The following is a 22,573-nucleotide window of genomic DNA, read 5'->3' as shown; positions in this document are numbered from 1 at the left end:
CGGACGGCTGGTGGTGTGTGTGCCCGGTGGAAGCGTGCACGGACGGCTGGTGGTGTGTGTGCCCGGTGGAAGCGTGCACTGACGGCTGGTGGTGTGTGTGGCTGGTAAAAGCGTGCGTGGACGGCTGGTGGTGTGTGCCTGGTGGAAGCATGCACCGACGTCTAGTAGAGTGTGACAGCTGGTAGTGTGCGTGTGCCTGGTGAAAGTGTGCACTGACGGCTGGTGGTGTGTGTGCCCAGTGGAAGCATGCACTGACGGTTGGTGGTGTGTGTGTGTGTGCCTGGTGGAAGCGTGCACTGATGGCTGGTGGTGTGTGTGCCTGTTGGAATCATGCACTGACGGATGGTGGTGTGTGTGCCTGGTGGAAGCGTGCACGGACGGCTGGTGGTGTGTGCCTGGTGGAAGAGTGCACTGATGGCTGGTGGTGTGTGTGCCTGGTGGAAGAGTGCACTGACGGATGGTGGTGTGTGTGTGTGTGCCTGGTGGAAACGTGCACGGACGACTGGTGGTGTGTGTGCCTGGGGGAAGGGTGCACTGACAGCTGGTGGTGTGTGTGCCTGGTAATGGGCTTCGATCCTAAACTATGAAATTGTCCAAATAGACAGTATGAATTTAGCACACTCTATTCCACCATGCTTTAGAAGAAGGTTTTGGGGTGTCCTTCCAATTTGTTGGAATGCAATCTGTAATACTAAATGTACTGATCTATGCTTTATTGGAAGTAGCCTCCAATCAGAGACAAAGCTATGCAAGAAAATATTTTGGAATGAAACATTAACAGTAGTTTTCATACCTCATTACTTCACTCTAAACTCGAACCCAAAACTGATATACAAAGTGGCACTTATAAATCATGAGTTACAAGTCTGCTTTAAACACAAGAGCATGACCAACAATGTTTACTAAGCAACTATGTAAAAGAGTCAGATACAGTTGTCTGTTTTGTTGGCTGCACGACATATCGAATACATTCTTCAACACATAGAATCTCATGTTTGAACTGTATTAAAATCATTTTCCCATTAAGATTCATTGTTAGTCTTTTCTTCAAATGTTTTTGAATGCATTAATTGATTATAAAGCAAAGAAGCCTTTGGAGGGTGTGAATATTTCTTCAATAACGTAAACACAAGGTACTAAAAAAGTTATATATTTTTTTCCAATCATTTTTCCCACTAGGTCCATCTCACAGGTACCTGGACTGGAGCCCTGACCAGTCAAAGCCATGTCGACCTGGCTCCATGACCCTGCTGCCCCCTCCCCCATCCTTCCACTCTCTCCTCTGGTACTAGTCTCTCTCTCTCTCTTTCCCACTGATCTACCGTTTTCTACTGGTTTCCGTCTTACATTCCTCACCCAGCTTTGGCCTATGTGTACTGTTTTCTGACCATTTCACACACACTCACATGCCTACTCCACTTTCACTGTCTTTCACTCTCTTGCTCGGCTTTGAATTTGCCATTGCCACTTTTTCACTCTATTGGTATCCTTTTTTGACGCCTTTGTACTATATTTAGCATTTTTCCTTGCAGCCGCCTCTCTATTTTCCTCCTTTCTTGCCACCTTTCAGTCACTGGTTTTACTCCATTCTGCCCTTTTTCTGCTCCCACCGCAGACTGTACTTCCCTTGGGCGCTCCCTCATGCCTTCTCCTGCCTCATCTTTCTCTTAACGTTCTCTCCAGCACCATTCCCACCTCCTCTTCCTGCCTTTTCCAGCCCCTAGCCACTGCCCATTACGCTCCTCCCCCTCTCATGACCTACTAAATGGTGGCCACAGTGCTGGACTCCTTACGTACCTGGACAGCGTCTAGGGCCTCAAACCCCGATAAGACCGCCAACCGCAGCTGGTGGCTGCAGTCGGTACGTCCTTGGTCGAGCACTCTGCCTGCTCAACCCCAGACACTGCCAAAACCGCTGCTGCGGAGCGGCACCTCACACCATGATAGGAAATTCAACCTCCACTCACTGCCACTTCCCCTGCCTCTACACACTCTTAAATCACCAACCACGCATAGCACCCACACTACAACTCGCATGCATGCTTCTCAACACACACTCACTCTGCAAACACACCACACCAATGTATGGGATCTCATCGAACACCCCATTCCTCCTCTTCCACACCAAAACCTGGCTCAACCCAGCATCTCCATCCCCCACGAAGTACAAGAACGATCACCAAGACCGACTCCACAAGATAGGCGGAGGACTTCCATAATCCACAAGTACGTCTTCAAGTGCACCAGGTTCACAGATCCAAACACCTCCTTCATAGAACACATGTACTTCTAGTTGCAAAAAAAACAGGAGAATCACGATCAAAGGAACCCTTGCATACCTGTGTCCTGGACCACTGACCAGTGATTCGTTTGCTGAAGTTGATCTCATCACCCCTCCCTCTCCACTGGCTCCAAGGACTTCATATTATTTCTGACCGACCTTAATTTCCAACCAGACGACACCACACTTCCCAACTCCACTAACCTACTATAAAGCCTGGAGTAAATTAGACTCACCCATCTCGTTCATCACCCAGAATATAATGCTGGACAAACAATGGATCCCATATTACCTCCAATGAAAATATCAAATTCAACCAAGTCACGCCACTCATATGGACGGGCAACTGCATTGTTCACTTAAATGCACCAGCACCCCAGGACACCCCACTATAAAGACCCAGCGCACCTGTACGCAGCTGGCTCAAAGTGTACAGAATCGGACTCTCTCTGCAACCTCAATACCTACCAATCAGACACAAGCAACAACAAACAGCGACATAAGAAAATTCAAGTACGGGATCTCAGTCTGCGGCAATACCCTTGCACTCCTCAAAAACACCAAATAAAGATGAACCAACAGGCATACCACCTGATGCACAGACATCCTCGAGAAATAGAAACTCTACTGCAAGCAACTGGAGAGAAAATGGAGAATCAGACTAGAAACCACTGCTAGAACCACCTACAAGGCCACACTCTGACATTATCAACACCAACTGAGGTAAACCAAGAAAAAGAGCTGTGGCGCTGGGAACCACCTCAACAACTGCAAAGAAAGTATCGTAAAGAATTTACAAATTCAGCTACCTCAAACCAACATCATCACCCCATCGCAAAAACTCTGGACTGCCTCTCCGACTTCTTTCACAGCAAAATATTGAAGATCTACAGTAAGTTTTATATCCAGCAGATCTTACTGACCAGCTGACCACAATGGACGAACCATGGATGAACACCGGACCAACTGGAGCGCACTGCAGCAACGACATGCAGCTCATCCTTATTCCAGACTAATGACACTGCTACCACCAGGAGAAACTTGACCACCTGTGTGATCAGCGTAGAGAACTGGATGAGGAAGAACTGCCTGAAGCTCCACACTAACAAAACAGAAGTGCTGATATTCATGAACAAGAGCTCTCCCTGGGACATCTCCTGGTGGTCCACAGAGCTAGGTCCCATACCGACATCCATGGACCACACCATAAACCTAGGACTCATCCTGGACAACCTTACCATGGCATCCCAGGTCAACGCTGTCACCTCTTCCTGCTTCCACATCCTACATATGAAGTGGAGGATCTTCAAGTGCCTCCCCCTGAACTCCAGACACATCATCACTCAAGCCCTCATCACAAGTTGGTTGGACTATGGCAAGACACTCTGCGCAGGAATCTCAATCCACCTTCTCCACAGACTCCAGAGCACTGCTGCCAGACTCTTCCTCTCCCTCCCATGCCGTACCCACGCCACACTGCTCCTCAGAGAGCACCACTGTCTCTCCATCCAGAAACGCTGCCAATTAAAACTTCTCACCCATGCATTCAAACACTGGGCAACACAGGAACCACATATCGCAATCACCGCCTATACTTTCACAAACCCACCAGACAACTGCGCTCAGCAACATTCTCACTTGCACACAGCCTTCTCATCCACAGAAGCAGAACTCGAGGCCTTAGTTACCCCTACGTAGCAGTCAAAGTATTGAACAACCTCCCACAACACAACTACCCATAAAGGACCACACAGACAGCATGTAATTGGGCTCTTGTTCACTCCTACTCCGTGTCTAGATACCCTAACCGATGACTGGTCGCACTCTACACACCCACACAACAAACAGTTGCGACTAGCTTAACATAGTAGCAACGAAAATAACCTGGCATATTCTATAGGGCCTTTAACCTAGGAAAGGGGAACAAGGAATCCTCATCAATAAATTGACCATTCCAATTAATGCCCTTAGATTTTTATCTTGGCCAGTAGAAAACTAGGATCAATCTTATTGTACCATAAAGTTTGACTTAATGAATTGCTCTTTCGCAAATAACTTAAAATGTTAGTATTGGCATTGCCAAATTGCAAGTGTTATTAATGGTGGGAGTAGAGAGAGTTTATCGGACATATGCAGCACTTCCTAAAATGAAAATGGAAGAATCATAGAGCTCTCCAATTCAACCTATGCAGGTGGAATGAAATCACATGTAATAAACTAAACCATGACTTTCGGAGAGAACACCAGAATGAACAAGTTACTTACTTTCAGCAATGTTTTTTTTCTGGCTTAATACACCCCTCTAACCGCAAATTCCCCAACTTGTGAACACCCCTAATGCCAGACTGAATTAGAAGATTTTTCCCAGCATTGCTCCGGTGTGCCAGCAGGTTGCGTCATGCGGCTCCATCCTTACTCCATCATGGCCCAAAAGTGACACGGTCACCATACATATCCACAATTCCTGCCTCGGAAATAGATTTCTTTCGTGATTCTGTCCATGGCGCTGGGCACATAGCTTAATGATTTGTCAGATCTTTAAATTGGGGTCCTTTTACAAGTGGCTACAAAAGCGTGAATTCCACAGAACAGGAAGGTGGAAGGATTCTGTGGTTAGAGAAGTCATTAGAACATGTTTTTCGAACTTGTTCTTGTAGATACACTAATTGTAGATTTCTTACCTTGTGAACGGATACCAAAGCATTAACTTCCATTGGTGCGTGGAACGGCTCAAACTAAAACAGACAAAGTGCCCTACCCACTGGACTATCAAGGCAGTAGTGGTCCATGAACGTGCAGGCGGACGACCACAGCGTGGCCTGATGAGATGTCCGGAAAAGGCACTCACATGCCAAGGCAGTGGTGGCACCTATGGCTGTTGTGGAATGAGCCCCCAGACCCTCAAGGGCCTGCTTCTTGCCCAATGCATAACAGATTTTAATACAAAGTACTATTCACCTCTATGGTCCGTTTCTGCCCCGCTGTCTTAAACTTCACCCCAGAAAATTCCACAAATCATCCGCCTGACAATCTTTGGTCACTTCGGTTTAAAAAGTCAGATCTTGAGGGCCAGACTATTGAATCTCTCCTACTCCTTTGAAGGGCGAGGGGAACAAAATGCCAGAAGTGTGATGGATTGTCCGACATAAAAATTACTTTGCCAGAAATGCCGCCTCCTTTGACTGTGAAAACACGCAGTGTACAGAGGGTGAATGAATGAACAGACCATGTGGCTCACTAATGTGATGAGCTGAAGCTATTGCTAGACCATTTTGAGAGCCCACGGGCACAAAGGATAGTTGTGCATTGGATCAATTGCGACACATAAGAAGGGGAGTACCAAATACAGCATCACAAACGTATTGGGGGAGAAACAGAAACAGTAACCAGCCCTTCACATAAAAGTGTTGGTGCCATAAACACAAAAAAGCTGAAAGGGTTAGCAAATAACCATTGACAGTGCCCACGGCAAGTCCCTGTTAGACTAAAGAAAGCACAAAAAGCTAAACTTCTGACAACTTTGCCAGTACTTAACCTGCACTAAGCTACAAATCTAACCCAGAGTCCAGCATCAACAGTTTTGGTAGATGGATGCCTGGCCTCTAGGATGACATCCACTAATACAGGAGGAAAATGAAAACAGTCAAATGTTGCCGCTTGATCTCCACGCACGGAGGTGTAGATTGCACGGACCAGTGTGCAAGACCCTGCCCTGTTGCTGCGACCATAGGTCTTCCCCCAAGTGGCAGCCAGATTGGAGGACAGAACATTTCCGGAGGTTCTGGATACCACACTCTCTAGGCCCAATCTGGAGCCCCTAGGATAACTTGGGCCCAGTAGTTCCTGATCTTAATCAGTACTCTGTGCCGGAGAGTCTCTAAAAGAGGCTTTTTGGGTACCCCAGCATGCAAAAGTGTTGACACTGCATGTTCATTGTGGTGGCAATTAAATTGAACCAGCGTCTTCCTTTTCCTTGAAGGCATTCTGCAACACCTCAGAGTACTTAGTCTGCCATAACATTTAATGATCCTGCCAGGAGTTCACTACCAAGAAAATACTCTACCGACTTAGCCAGTTCCAGACATGCAGGGACCAGAAAACCATCCTGATTGTTGCATTACACCTTACATGGCGGTGGTGTTGTCCAGGAGTACCATATGGTGGTGGTGTTCACGAGAACCCGAATCAGCCTTTCTCTGATGACTGCTAGAAAGGGCCTTCAACATCAAGTGAATGACCTGTAACTCAGCCGCGGGCCGTGGAGGGAGTTACGGTGGGGCAGGGAGGCGGGGAGGGGGAGGGGCGGGGTGGAGGGTGATAAAAACAGGCATATGGATCATTGCAGGTAAGTACACAATTTAATTAATAAAACGAAATTCGTAGCGCGCACAGCATTGCTTTTTGCCATGCAGTGCGCACTACAAATTTCGTTTTATTAATTAAATTGTGTACCTACCTGCAATGGAGAAGTGTGGCTCAGGGGTTAGAGGCAGCAGACCCGGAAGCTGAGATCGGTCCTGGACCAGGGTTCAATTCCCCGCCTCGGCGGGTCTTGGGCTAAAAATTCCACGGACTCGATAATTCTCGCCCCGGTGCCTCCTCGACTCACGGGTTCACACTCTGCGCAATAGCTTGCTTAATCTCCACAACGGCCCCTCGCGGCGGGATGCCTGACTTTCACCTTGTGGATACCCTGCTATCTCACAGGGGAATACCAGGAAGGGTTCCCTAAGCAAGCGCCGGGAAACCCACTGCGGGTAGCTGTGCGCTATATAAGCTCAACTACATTTACATTTACATTTACAATGATCCATATGCCTGTTTTTAGCACCCTCCACCCCGCCCCTCCCCCTCCCCGCCTCACTGCCCCACCGTAACTCCCTCCACGGCCCGCAGCTGCTGTAACTCTAATAAACAGATGTGGAGGTGGGTCTCTGCCAGAGACCAGAATCTTCTGATCTCCATCCCTCCCTGATGATATCTCGAACCTAACATCGATGAGTCCATAACTACAGTAATTTGTCGGTGGGGCAAAGGGAGGGGGATTTGCTGCTGGCCCAACTGCGGTTTAGCAGCCGCAAAAGCAGGTTTTTTTGCAGTCTCCTGCAAAACCTGGACAGAATCACTTGGTGCTGAGCTCACTAAGAATTCAGGTCCAACAGCAGAGCCCGCTTGTGCCATCTGGTGTAGTAGTTAAGCAGATTGCAGGAGGCCAAGAAATCTCTCCCTTAGAGACCCAGGACTGCGGCTGAAACATCAGGCTATTAGCCTGAATGTCCTGACAGGAGGCTTAATATCATACCATATCCAGGATGGCTCTGATGACAGGAGCTTCTGTGAAGAGGTTAGGTGTGTCATCAGTATGTTGATTGTGAACCCCAAAGATGTTAAGTGGTTGTCCATCCTCTGGATGTGGTCTACAACTGACTGTGCCAAGGCCGCCTTCAACAGCAAGTCATCGAGACAGTGTTAGATTGGGATCCATAACCTCCAAAGATGTGATGAGACTACCATCACTTTTGTAAACACCTTTGGAGCACTGGTAAGGCAGAAAAAGCATGGAACACAGAAAATAGCCATGGACCACCTTGAAACGCAAGTAACGAATGTGACTGTAGGTCGGGAATGTGAAAATAGTCATCCTACAGGTCCAGCACTACGATTCACTCTCCTGGATCCATGGATGACAGAGCCTGAGCAAATGTGAGCATCCTGAATTTGTCCTTCAGGAACAAACAGAGGGCTAAAATAAGATGAAGGCCCTCTTCAGCACTAGGAAATAATAACCAGTCTCTATTTGCAATGCCAGGGCCCTCTTTATGGTGCCCTTGCTCAAAAGAGCATGGATTTCTTTTTGCACAATGAATAAATAGTCCTCTGGAACACAACTCTGTGGTGGACGGCATATGCAGTGTGTCTGATAAAAATGGTAGTGCATACTAGCGGTGAATTCCACGTGGGTGGATGATCGAGGCAGATACGTTGGTATCTCCTGGATGTGTGAGGGCCGGGATCTTACCCTCAGGTCTGTCTATGTCCCTCCGGGCTTACAAGTCACAACGATCGCTAACTTGGGTGCGATCCTAATCGCTATTCCGGAGGGACTCTTAGTAATAGGGGGTGACTTTAATGCTGTGGTCTCAGGTACATTGGATAGTTATCACCCCCGAGGGGGTGAGACCATCGGCTCGGTGTTTTCCTGACTTTGAGGCAATGTGGCTGGTTGATGGATGGAGAGTATACAATCCGGACCAGATACAGCATACCCTTCACTCTGTGGCACACCATAGTCTTTCCCGTTCAGACTATTGTCTCGTTCCCGCCGCACAAGTCACCTATATAAATGAAATCAAACACTTAGCTAGGAGTATGTCCGATCACTCGCCCCTCTGGGTCCATCTACTCATAAGCCTGGGCACGGTGGGAAGGTTGGCTCCCATTAACCCTTGGTACCTATGTAACCCAAAGATCCGTACAGACTTTATCAAGACCATTGACGAATACTTCACTGACAATGTGGGGTCAGTGTAATCATCCAAGACCTTATGGGCAGCGTTTAAGAAGGTGATTTGGGGACAGGCACTATCGTGGATATCAGGCTCCAAAAAAAGACAAGCAGAAGGAAGTGCTCGAGCTTGAGGCGGATATTTACAGGCTGCTTTGGAATTTGGGGTGACACCGGAGAAGCTCCACCTGCTGAACCTGAAGCAGCATGACTACAGATCTTTGGACTCCGATAAGGCCAAGGACCTTAGCAGGGGACAGCAGCGCAGACTTTATGATTTGGGAGATAAGGCCGGAAAGCTCATAGCGTGGCTCGACAGAAAGGAATGGGCAAGCCGGCTGGTCCAAGAGCTTGTAGTGGAGGGTGGCATCTCGATCACGGAACCCCAGAAAATAGTGGATAAGTTTGCTGGCCATTTTCAAACAGTCTGCACGTCAGTAAACTCCCACACAGACGCAGACTCTCAGGACTGGTTACGGGATATTAAGCTCCCCTCTCTCTCCCTGGAAGATCAAGACTTTATGGACAACCCGCTCACGGCTGATGAGATTGCGCAAGGAATTCGCTCTTTAAATTCCGGAAAGGCTCTGGGCCCGGGCGGACTCCCCTTTGATCTTTACAAACTTAAGCCGGACAAACTTGCCCCCTATCTGAAAGCTATGTTTGAGGAGGCTAGGGAAGCGGGAATACACCCCTGGCAGCAGAGAATAGCTATGATTGTCATGATCCATAAGGAAGGGAACGCTAAAACTGTGCCTCGTTTAGGCCCATCTCTCTTCTAAACGCAGAACCTAAGATATTAGCCAAATTACTAGCTGACTGCCTGGTGAAGGTGATCAGTGGCCTAGTGCATACGGATCAGTCTGGTTTTATGCCCCATAGAAATACTGCACTCAACTTGCGCAGAGTTCACAGGGTGGTGGCCAGAGCCCACACCCTACGAGAACCAGCTGTGATCGTGTCACTGGACGAGACCATGGCCTTCGTTCCAATTGAGTGGGCCTACTTATGGGCAGTCTTAGCGAAGTTAGGGTTTGGCCCAAACTATATTCACTGGGTGCGCCTTTAGAATTCCGACCCACTGGCTCAAGTGGTGGTAAACCACTCCTTTTCTCCTTCGCCTTAGAACCCTATGCTATTTGGATCCGTTGGGATCCGATGAACAGGGGGCTTCAGTGGTCCCCCGGATGGGAGGACCGCATATCTTTATACGCAGACGACATACTACTCTCCTAAGAAATCGCTGACGGTAGTACAAGACATCCTCACAATATTAGGCAGATTCTCTGGCCTCTCCATCAATTGGGGAAAGTCCCTACTATTTGTACTGAGCGGGGACCCCCCCTGTTCCGCCCCTGGGCTGTCCAATACAAATTAACACTGCCGGATTTAAATATCTGGGAATTTTTGTATCTCACTTGACCCCTCGGTCCGTTATGCCCAAAATCGACTTCCCCCTCTTCAGAGACTCAAGAGCGACATTGCTAGTTGGAAGACACTCCCTATTTCACTCCTGGGTAGGCCACCCTGTTCAAAATGATGGCCTTACCACGATTCCTCTATGCCCTTCAAAACACCTTGGATCTAGTTACAGCTCACTATTTTAAGAAAATCGAATGCCTACAGAGGGACTTATGGTGGGAGGGCAGACCCCGAATTGCCTTCAACAAACTAACGCTAAATTGGTACAACAGAGGCATCAGCCTCCCAGATATCAAGAAATATTATTGAGCCTCTCAATTGGCGGCCATCAACTATTGTACGTATGGTCGTGTGGACGACCCATACAATGCTATGGATAGGTGGCTCCTCCCGGGGGCACCTACAGCAGAGCTTTGTACTCCCGACCTAAAAGATTTTTGTTAGTGGGCCCCACTAAACATTCTGTTCAAATTTGGCACAGCACCACCAACTCACTGGGGTGGAAACATAAATTGACTTCGGCCACCACTCTTTGGGACTCGGAGCAGCTAGGTGATCTGTGGAAAATGAAGGGCTTTGATAGGTGGAATCTAATCAGTATCTCGGCGATTAAGGAGATCTGGGGAAGAGAGGGGGTCAAGTCCTTCAGTACGCTTCAGAGCGAATATGAGCTCGCAGACACAGAGTATTTCCGTTATGCCCAGGTCACACACTCACTCCAATCTCTGCCGCCTAGGGGTTCTGATCCTCCGGAGGCCTGTTCCCTGGAAGATAGAATTCTAGACAGTCACCTCTTCCTATGGGTCTTCTTGTGGAAGAAGACACTCTCCTGGCCCCAATGGACTTAGCTGTGTAATTGTCCTTTTTTAATTGCTTCAGTGTGTTGTTCATCGCACAGCGACAGAGCTGCTCTTTGTTTATGGGAATGTTGATTATGTTTGTCTGGACCTCATTTTAAAAACTGACAGCAGCAGCAAGGCAGGTCTTCTTAGTGTCGTTCCCTTCATCACCTTCCTGCTTGCCGTGTCTGCAGCATTTAGTGCAGATTTTATGCACATGTTGGCTATAGTCTTGCCTTCTTATGAGCGAGTGCGCTTTCCTTTGGTACTGTTCTGGCAGGCGTTTTAGCAACTCTCCCACCTCTTTCCAGTGCTGGTGAGCAAGCCTCTTCAGCAGGGAAATGGATTTGGGGATGCAACATTATGTTACAGCTCAGCTCTCAAACTTTCGACCCACCATTTCAATCCTTTTGCTCTCCTCTTCAAGAGCTGGCCCGATGGTGCTGGTACACTGGCCCTTTTTATGCATGGGGGCACTATGATAGAGTCAGTTGTTGCATTACCTCGTATGCAGGCAGGGTCTTTGGAGAGTGTCTATACTTCTTTTCCATTCTCAGTGTTACCAGTTTGCAGGTTGCTGGCTTCCTGAACGCATCTTTACTGGACTGATCAATGTTTTACTGTCCACGTAATAACTGATCAATGTTTTACGGACCATGTAAATGGTTATAATACAGAAATTAGGTCTATTGTGCAATCGCATAATTGGGGTATTTTATACTTCATTTTTGATATTCATCGCATACACGTTTCCTTTCTGGTTGTGTAATTAATAAAAAATGTAAAGTAATAAAAAAACTGACAAACAGCTGAAGACGAGCATCTTAAAGCTCCTTTGCAAGTGTTCTATTACTAGAATACAAAGTCACTTTTTAGATGACAAGAGGTTGCCGATAAAGTTGCCTCTATGGCAGACCTGAAAAAAAAAATAGGAGCAGGCTTCTTTCATTAATTAATAGTTGCCAACCAACGCACAGCTAAGTATTTAACAGGTATTAATTCTGAAAATAATTTAAGCTAATAGGAACATTAAGGGCCCGATGTAGGTAAATTAGATTTACCGATTCATAAATACCGAATTTTACCGATTCGGTATTCATGAATCGGTAAATCTAACGTAGGTAATTTCTCGGTAAAAAATACTGAATCGGTAGGATTTACCGATTCTGTAATTACAGAATCGGTATTTGTCATTGATTCCTATGGGCCTTGAAGCCCATAGGATTCAATGGCAAATACCGATTCGGTAATTCCAGAATCGGTAAAATTACCGAATTACCAAGGGGGACAGGGTGTCACTTTGACACCCTGTTGCACCCCTGTTTGTGGCTTGTGTGCCATGTGACACACACATACATGCCCTTAGGGATGTGCATTTACACTAGAATTCGTTATGTACCATGCAATAGTATTACATGGTAAATAACGAATCGGTAATGACCTGTGGCACTGTTTTCAGTGCCACCTACATCTGTATTCACCGATTCGGTAACTTTACCGATTCGGTATTTTACAGAATCTGTAAATTTACCGAATCGGTAAATATACCGATTCTGTATATGTTAAGGCCCCTACATCTCCATTAGCAAATACCGGCTGGTAACGGCCGAAATCGGCCGTTACCGACCGGTATTTGCCGACCTACTTCTGGCCCTAAATGCCATCTAAAGACAAAGTACATTTTGTTGAAGAGCGGTTAGTAGTTTATTTTGTTTAGAAATGTTATGTAACAAACAACATCGCTCACCAGTCCTGATTTCCTCCTGATCAGTACCATTCACGTAGTCCTGGCTCACAAGTGACGCAAAGCATGCCTACAAAAACAATAAAAATAAATGCAGTCAGTGTGCAAATACACAACAATATATTAATTCAGCAAAGCTTTCTCCAGTCTGTCTTCTACAATGAAATACTTTGAAAATATTCCATAAAGGCAGTAATAACTTTCCAAAGAGAAAATGCGTTAGACACACATGTCAATCAGATGTAGATCACAGACCAGTTAGTTAACAGTTGTGATTCACCTATCGTCTATGGTTATTACTGATAAAGTGGACCAAATGCCGAAGTTTCTTGGCGCTGTAATTAGGACTCATAAGGTTTTTATCCAGCTGGAAAGCAAACGACAAAAGGCTTTACTAGGTAAACCAGCACTTCATTCTACAGCTGAAATTCGAAATAATTGACAAATATACATTTCAAAGTAGTCTATTGATCTGATAAATATACACACTGCCAATTGTGCATGATCCCACCAGACAATGTGCAAGCTTCAAAGTAAGGTGGTACTGCTCCTCAACATTTCAAGAATGTTTCTTTAACTGGAGTTTTTAGGAGTTGGTGTGCATAAATGTGCCAAAAGGAAAGCGGGCGATAGACTGTACCCAACAAAAAGTGCTATTCCAGCACTTATTCTGGACTCCTGCTCTTGACTCTAGTTACGGACTTCCCCGTAATCCTCATCGTTTCAGTGGCTCGCATGGTGTCCGATACGTGCATTATTGGCAGCTTCCATTCTTTTGTCGTCCGAACAGCACGGACCAATAGTGAGCTCCACATAAGATACTGCCCATCACGCTTAAAGTCAGTAACTTACTGCTTTCCTTAAGTCACACTTTAAACACTGTGCAGCAACTTAAGACCTTATCATCACTGCCACTCATCACAGTGTTTGTGTTATAAAAGGAAATTGTCCACATAGCCTAAATAATGTCAGGCCACATGCTTGTTCGAAAAAGCCCTATTCGACTCGGGGATTACAAAAACTGCAGGCCAATAACCGACATGGCCAACTCATGCAAGATTCTTGAAAAGAAAGTTTTTCTACCTTATGGTTCAACTTAACATTCAAAACCTTCTCAGCCCCTTAAAGAGCGGTATTTCTTCCCAGAATATAGCACGAAAACAGCCCCCACCAAAATCTGGTACCTGCCCTTGCAGTAGCTAACAAGGACATGGAATGCCACATAGTACTTCCCTATCACGACCTTCAGCTTTCAGCTAACAAAAATCCAGGCCCGGACGGCCTTGAATTGAATTCTATCTGGCCATCTTCTCCGGTCGCTTTGCGATGTCACACTACTATCCATTCCTAAACCAGGTAGGCATATTCAAAATCTCTTCGTACAGACCACTAACAACACCCAATACAGATTGCAAGGTTTTTAACAAGATTCTGGCGGAAATCCTACATCCCCTGATCCAACGGCTGGTACATTTTTAGCAGAATGAATTCTTGCCAAGCAGAAACACATCTTTAAATATTTGTAGATTATTCAGGATCCGGAGGCTGCCCCGGGACCATGGTCCTGCACTTCCTTACTTCACCAGTCATGTCACTTTTAACTGATCATCATCAAGTTTGTCATATAAAGCTTCCGCAACATTATTATCAAGCGATAGTGAAGAAGAACGCTGTGCGTTAATGATATCCACCAAAGATCAACATGAACATTAAGGATTAGCTGCATGAAAAGTAAATGAAAAGTCAAAAGAGAAGCACCAAACAGAGTGACAAATTCATTAGGACACTGTCCCAATATTAAATTAAAGGTACAGTGTTGCCTCATCACCTTCTTTATACACAGTGGTGCATCAATTAATATCATGCCAGTAGAGAGGTTTAACAGCTTATCTCCTGTGTCACACCTGGCACCATCAAACACAAACGTGCACACGTGGGTTGCTTCTAACAGTTACTGTGGTCCTGGGTTATTTACAGCAACCATGAGCCACAAAACAAGGCCAGTGCAAGCGCAGATTCATATTTTTCAGGGAACTGCATTGAGTGCATGCCAACTTAGCTTTGCCAATGCTGCCGACATGGGACTAATATTTCTCAACTACAACCTCTGCGCGCAGTTTGGAATTGTGAGCCAGTTCCCCGTCGTTTTTGGATGCTCAAGAAAATGAAAGTGCAACTACATATTAAGGAGGACATTTGCCCGGTTGCACAACAGTACCATAGAGTCAGTTTTTATTTACAAGAGGAAGTTGAGAAAGAACTGGAAATACTGTTGAAGCATGACATCATTGAGCACTCTACTGGTCCGATGCCGTGGGTCTCGGCTATAGTTGTGGTGCTGCAGAAGGACAGTGGAGGTGTTGTGTGCATTTGTGTGGTTATGCACCAGGCCACCATCGCAATTGAGAGAGAAAAGCAACATAGTGCCCAAATTGCAGACATTTTAAATAGTACTACTGCATACACATATAAAATCATTAGTAGAATTTTTACAAGGTTGATCTACAAAATACTTCTGTGCAACAATTATTTAAAATTTCGTTTAAAATGGAGATTTGGGAAGTTCATGTTTTTGTGACAACCTATATATAATAAGGCATTTTACTGCTCGAACTTTTTTTAGTTGTCCAATAGTATTTTTAAAAGTGTATTTCGATCTCCACAGAGTTTCAACCAATTTCCTTTAAGTACACATTTAAAAGTTTCACCCCCCTGCATACTAGGGGGATTGAGGCCCGCCGAGCCAGGTAATTACAGCTTCTCTGCACAATCATATAATCGTACTATTCAGTAGTGCTTTTCTTAGTGACTTCCGTTCTTTTAATAACTTTGGGCTTACACAAAAAAAATATGTTGAATAGATTCAGATTTGTATCCGTATAGTCTGCAGTCTTGATTTTCACTTTTATCCTTCAATGTTGGGATTGAGTCTTTTGTTTCCCACATGCCAAGACGCAGCCTCATAAATTGATGTTTTAGGGTAGGTGAGAAATAAGCTGATAAATATTCATGAGGCTTCCTTTTCCCATATGAGCTGATAACCGTCCAGGCATGCAGTCTTTGCAGTAAGGTCTTCTCATCCATTTAGTGAGTCAAGTGTTTTATTGTAGTGTTGATTAGTTTGTTGAAAGCATTTTTCCCTATGCGTAGATTCCAAATGTCTTGTGCAGACAGGTCCTCTATCACCTGGTTTAAATAACTTTCCCAGGATCCTTCCATTTTCTTTTTTTTTTTGTCTGCCGATTTCTTTCAGTGGAGGAGTGTGGCTCAATGGTTAGAGCGGCAGACCCTGATGCAGAGGTCTGGCCTGGGACCAGGGTTCAATTCCCGCCTCGGCGTGTCTTGGGCTTAATTTCCTCGGACCTGACAATTCTCGCCTCGGTGCCTATTCTAATCATGGGCCCCACGCTGCAACTCTGGGCAATAGCTTGCTTAACCTCCACACCGGCCCCAACAGCACTAGGATGCCTGGCTTCACCCTGGGGGTGCCCAGGAATAGATTACCAACGAAGGGAGGTAGAGAAAAAAGATAGGATTCCTTCTCCACGGGCACTGATACATAAACAAGGAGAATCCTACTACCAGTGTGCACCACTGTGATGGGGAACACTCAGTGTTGTGTAAAATACCCCTCACACACCAACAGGCCCCTTGGTGTCATGCTTCATCATCGGGGTCTTCGCACCCCGCTACAGGGATGCGGCACGCTACGACCTGCGACTACGCGGGAGCGTTGACAAGTAATGACTATGTGTGGTGTGTGTTGAGTGCACGTGAGGGGATTAATGTGAGTGAAGGGTGTGGTGAAAATTAAAAAGTACCTGGCTAGTGGGTGTAGTGAAAAAAAAACTTTATTCATACCCCTAGCTGGTGCTGTTAAAAGGTGTGCAAAAGACGAGGTTCAGAGTCTTAATTAGGGACTAGACCTCTGGTGTGCGTCGACATGTTTCGGAACTGGTGTTCCTTCTTCAGGACGGGGCACAACTTCCCAACCCTACTCACGTATTTCTAATAAAAAGGGTAATTCTACTTATTAAAAAGTGATAATGATCTCACGGAGGCTATCAATGTGCCTACAGCGGTATCTTCGGTTCATGCAATTGCATGCCCTGAAAAAAAGAAAAAATTCACCTTTAGTTTGGTTGTCAAATGGGACTGGCTCAGACAGGTGCAATCACCTGGAGCCCCAAACAGTCAAATTGACCTGTAAAGAAAGGGGGACATACAAAACACACAACATAAAAGACACACTAGAAGGTTTTTTGTATATGTTTTTCATTTGGACATACTCATTGTCACTGTTGTGAATTGCGTCAAGAGCATATCCAGAAACATCAGGGTAGGTAGGTGGATCCACAATCTGTGAGGGTAAAGAAGTGGTTTCAGTACTATTGCTCCTATTACTCTGTTGGACTCCACACTAGATCTGGATTACAGGGAGTTGTTCTTGTGTTTCATATGCATACTCACAAAATCCGCCTAAATTGGCCTCCTTCTACCACCCTGTGCTGCTCCGCCGTAAATGCGAAAGGACGCACCATGGTGGTATATATTGGGGATTAAGGCGGTCTCTCATTCGTTAATTAGCGGAAATCGGATGATGGCCTAAAAAGGTATATCCGTATGCCCGCCTATCATGTCCCTTTGTGCGTTATCCATGGGGCATGTGTCCTTTCGTTATTGGTTTATTGCCGGGTTTCTCAGAAGACCAAATAAGGAGTGTCCGCTCGCCTGCCTATTGCATGCCTAGACTGCAGTTGGTGTCGATCACAGCCCCACTGCGCATGTCTCGTTGTTGAGAAGGTTTCAGGATTAGACGCGCATGCGCTAGGCTGCCCTTGGTTTTTTGGTAACAAGCGCATGCGCGAAAGGCGTCACACTGGTCGTGTAGTGATGAGGAAATGCTCTCGTTTTTCACCATATCGCATGCCTCGTTGTTGAGAAAGTTTCAGGATTAGACGCGCATGCGCTATGGTGCCCTTGGTTTTCTGGTAACAAGCGCATGCGCGAAAAGCGTCACACTGGTCGTATAGTGATGAGGAAATACTCTCGTTTTTCACCATATCGGGAGGCTGTTTTTACCCCCATTCTTGGGCATCCAATGTTTTCTAAAAGGTGCGCGCATGCGGGTTGCATGTTTTTTAAGCCCTGGTGTTTTAGTCACCCGCGCACGTGCAGATGTGTCATTCGCACTGATCTCGTGCGGGGCATCTGGATGGATGTTGCTTTCTATATATTTACTGTGTGGCATGGTGGAAAAACATGGAATACACAGGGGCATGTGCCAAAGGGTATTAATATTAATGCTGTGTGCGTATTTTTTACCATGACTATATACACCATACCCAGAGCAGAAGACAATATCATGATTAAGTTGGTTCTTATTTCCCTCAACCTACCCCAATTGTGGAATGGAAAGATGTTAAACTATGTTCCAGTAATCTGGCTCCACGGAATGTCATCATTAAGTCCTGTGACATGAGTTCCCAAACGAAACACCCACCGTTGTTCTTTCTGGAACAGGCCTGTGTCAGATGGTAGACGTTCGATGACCGTCCAGCGTAAATCATTGATACAGTGCTGAAATTCCAAAAAATGTGACGCCATCTTGGTGGTAGTTTTTTTACAGCGTATGTTGCTTTTATGTTTGCCTATCCTTACTTTGACAGGTCGGGTGGTCATGCCTATATATTCCAGACTGCATGGGCACGTTATCATGTATACCACGTTCTTTGTGTTACAGTTAGAGAACTGGCGCTGTTCCCATGATGTGCCATTCCTAAAGGTTAGGTTTTTACTTTTTTGCGTTTGATGACAGCAACTGCAATCGCCGCAGGGGAAATGTCCTTGGACCCCAGTCACATTCTGTCTTCCTGTGGTATTCAGTCGTGGTCTGGTATGTACAAGCATGTCTTTGATGTTTTTGCCCCTGCGGTGTGCAAGCATTGGTTTTTCGAAACACAGGTCTCCACAGTTCAGTATTCCCCAGTGTTTGTTTATGACTTTTGATACCTGGTTTGATATGGACGTATATGTAGTTACGCAAATTGGTCTTTTGTTAGATCCCTTATCTTTAGGATTGTCTTCAAGGAGTGCTTCCCTGTGATTGTTCCTTGCGCGCTTCATTGCTTTTATAATGGTTTTGGCAGGGTATTGTCTCTGTATCAGTTTGGTTTTCAAATCTTTTGCCCGTTTGTTGAATTGGTGCAGTTCTGTGCAGTTTCTTCGGAGTCGCAGGAACTGACCATATGGTAGATTCTCCCTAAGGTGTCTGGGATGGAAACTGTCGTATCGTAACAAACAGTTTCTGGAGGTGGGTTTGAAGTGGGTGGTACTTTTCAGCCTTCCTTCCTCCGTGTATATATTCAAATCCAAGAAGACCATTGATGTGTTGGAGACAGTACTGGTGAATTTAAGGTACTCATTTTGGTTGTTGAGCCAGGTTACAAAGCTGGTGGCACTATTTGTATCCCCATTCCATATGATGAAAATATCATCTATGTACCGTTTCCAGGTGTCAATCTGGGAACGGTATGGGTTATCTTCATGTAGGATCTTATGCTGTTCCAAGTGGTGGACGTATAGTCCAGCTAGACTTGGGGCGAAAGTGCTACCCATACTTGTTCCATGGGTCTGTAGGTATAGGGTATCCTTGTACTTGAAAAAATTGTCTTTCAAAGCCATGGCGATGCATTCTAGGACAAGATTTTCTGAACCTCGTCTTTTGCACACCTTTTAACAGCACCAGCTAGGGGTATGAATAAAGTTTTTTTTTCACTACACCCACTAGCCAGGTACTTTTTAATTTTCACCACACCCTTCACTCACATTAATCCCCTCACGTGCACTCAACACACACCACACACCACACATAGTCATTACTTGTCAACGCTCCCGCGTAGTCGCAGGTCGTAGCGTGCCGCATCCCTTTAGCGGGGTGCGAAGACCCCGATGATGAAGCATGACACCAAGGGGCCTGTTGGTGTGTGAGGGGTATTTTACACAACACTGAGTGTTCCCCATCACAGTGGTGCACACTGGTAGTAGGATTCTCCTTGTTTATGTATCAGTGCCCGTGGAGAAGGAATCCTATCTTTTTTCTCTACCTCCCTTCGTTGGTAATCTAGTCTTAAGGCAGCGCGCAGCTGCGGGAGTTATTCTCTCCAGACATATTTTGACACACACATAGGGACACACATTTAGGTATAATTAAAGAAGCCAGCGGTTCATCTGAAATGGAAGACGAACACGGCCTCACTTTTGCAGAGGACGAAATTGACAGGATCCTATCGGATACCAACCTTTTCGAAGGCCTATGCAACCAAGAAACAGGCCCGCAAACAAATGATTGGAATGAATTGCTGAACCTCAGACGTAACCAAATCAAAGCAGCCTTACACGGACTGTTCATGACTCAGTACCTTCGTAACAAAATGGCACCACCTGGCCTAATTGTCAAAAATGAACCACTCATCTTCCAAGACGATCTAATTTTTAAGAAAGAGTGGTCATTGATCTCTTGGCACTGTTCAAGAGATTGGTTGGTTCTCATAATTAAGACAGCTACCAGGATTACGCATGAATTGAACATTGAAATCAACAAAATAGAGGTCCAACTGAAAACATATATTCCACCAGAGGAGTTGAAAACTAGACTCGAGGAACTAAACCAACAAATGACTGACTTTGAGTTCACTCTGAAACAGAGTAAAACCAATAAACTAACCAAGGATGTGGCAAAATTCACCCCCGAAAATGCATATCCATATACAAAGGTGGATTATGTCTCCAAAAACACCTATAGCGACGCGGATAGCGACACTTCTGACAATGGGTCCTCAGGTTCCAATTCAAGTGGAAATCGAGGTAACAGACAACGCAGAGGAGGTTGGAGACAAAGGAGACAGCAGTTCCCTAGACAAAGGGGATGGCGTGGGTACCAACCACAAAATCAATTTCCACAATTTATGGGCCCACCACAATTCAACCCCTTTCAGTTTGGACCAGTATGGAATCAAGAATACAGTGATGGTTACTATGGCCAACAACAGCAATATGGAGGGCCACAACAACCTTTTTTAGGGGCACGCCAGAACACACGAGGCAGGAACCGGAAAGGCAACACAGTCGTTTGGGAAGATCAGGAACAGCCCAACGCCCGGACAACCAGGAGCATGACGGGATCGCTTCCCAACCAGCCGTCAACCAGCAAGAGAGGGACTTAGTTGTGAATCTCACACCCATGACCTTAACAGCAACACAGAAGACTGTTTTAAACAAAGGCTTGGGTTTTGTACCAACCCAAAAACCAGACATCTTCAAACTCAATAAAGAGTTACAGGACTTTTTCAGGAAACTAAAACTACAGGCCTTTTTCAAAGACAAACCCTTACCAGAAGACAAAACAGACACAGGATTGAAGTTGAAATCTACCTTCACCCCACCAGATTCCACAATTCCCGTGGAAATCCTAACCTTTGAAAAGGCAGTAACTACGGAGGTCAACCAACTGAATACAAAAGGGAGCAACGTCTTCTTTAACACAAGTGGTGATGAACAACAAGCCCTCAGAGAACTGTCAACTAACAATGAGCTCGTTATAAAACCAGCAGACAAAGGGGGAGCAATAGTATTGCAAACCTCAGAGGCATATGATAAGGAGTGCCTACGTTTACTATCTGATGAACGGAACTACAAAATGTTGGAAAGAGACCCAACGGAAGGACTTCGGATCCGGATCGGCGGTATGGTAGAGGAAGGCCTAGCCCATGACTGGCTCAGCAAAAAGGAAGCGGATTTCCTTCAACAGCCTACTCCAAAAATACCATACTTCTACTGTATCCCGAAGATACACAAGAACATCGAAAGTCCACCGGGCAGACCAATTGTTTCCGGGATCGGGTCAATTTTGGAGCCCTTGTCAAAATTCTCGGACGCTTTCCTCAGACCAATGGTACAATCCACAAATACGTATTTGAAAGACACCAAAGCGGTATTACAGCTACTGGAACAAAAGGATTTTGATCCATCCACACAGCTCCTGCTCAGCCTTGATGTGGAGAGCTTATATACGAGCTTGCCTCATGAAGAGACACTACAGATCATAGAGGAAGTCCTCTACAGTAATGCATGGAAATACCAGACACCAAGAAATCTTGTCCTAGAATGCATCGCCATGGCTTTGAAAGACAATTTTTTCAAGTACAAGGATACCCTATACCTACAGACCCATGGAACAAGTATGGGTAGCACTTTCGCCCCAAGTCTAGCTGGACTATACGTCCACCACTTGGAACAGCATAAGATCCTACATGAAGATAACCCATACCGTTCCCAGATTGACACCTGGAAACGGTACATAGATGATATTTTCATCATATGGAATGGGGATACAAATAGTGCCACCAGCTTTGTAACCTGGCTCAACAACCAAAATGAGTACCTTAAATTCACCAGTACTGTCTCCAACACATCAATGGTCTTCTTGGATTTGAATATATACACGGAGGAAGGAAGGAAGGCTGAAAAGTACCACCCACTTCAAACCCACCTCCAGAAACTGTTTGTTACGATACGACAGTTTCCATCCCAGACACCTTAGGGAGAATCTACCATATGGTCAGTTCCTGCGACTCCGAAGAAACTGCACAGAACTGCACCAATTCAACAAACGGGCAAAAGATTTGAAAACCAAACTGATACAGAGACAATACCCTGCCAAAACCATTATAAAAGCAATGAAGCGCGCAAGGAACAATCACAGGGAAGCACTCCTTGAAGAC

General features: G+C 45.6%; 1 protein-coding gene across 1 annotated transcript in view; it reads right to left on the bottom strand.

Moving 5' to 3' along the window:
- The window catches only part of MED28 (mediator complex subunit 28), a 112,909-nt gene that overhangs the window by 70,788 nt on the left and 19,548 nt on the right, over nucleotides 1–22,573 (bottom strand). The window contains exon 2 of the mRNA XM_078678424.1: nucleotides 12,795–12,861. Coding sequence (XP_078534550.1) covers nucleotides 12,795–12,861 — 67 coding nt within the window. The remainder of the gene's footprint in view (nucleotides 1–12,794; nucleotides 12,862–22,573) is intronic.

Source organism: Lissotriton helveticus, chromosome 2_2, assembly GCF_964261635.1.
Source record: "Lissotriton helveticus chromosome 2_2, aLisHel1.1, whole genome shotgun sequence".
NCBI lineage: Eukaryota > Metazoa > Chordata > Amphibia > Caudata > Salamandridae > Lissotriton > Lissotriton helveticus.
Note: the sequence above shows the minus strand (reverse complement) of the source record. Positions and strands in the feature narration are given on the sequence as shown.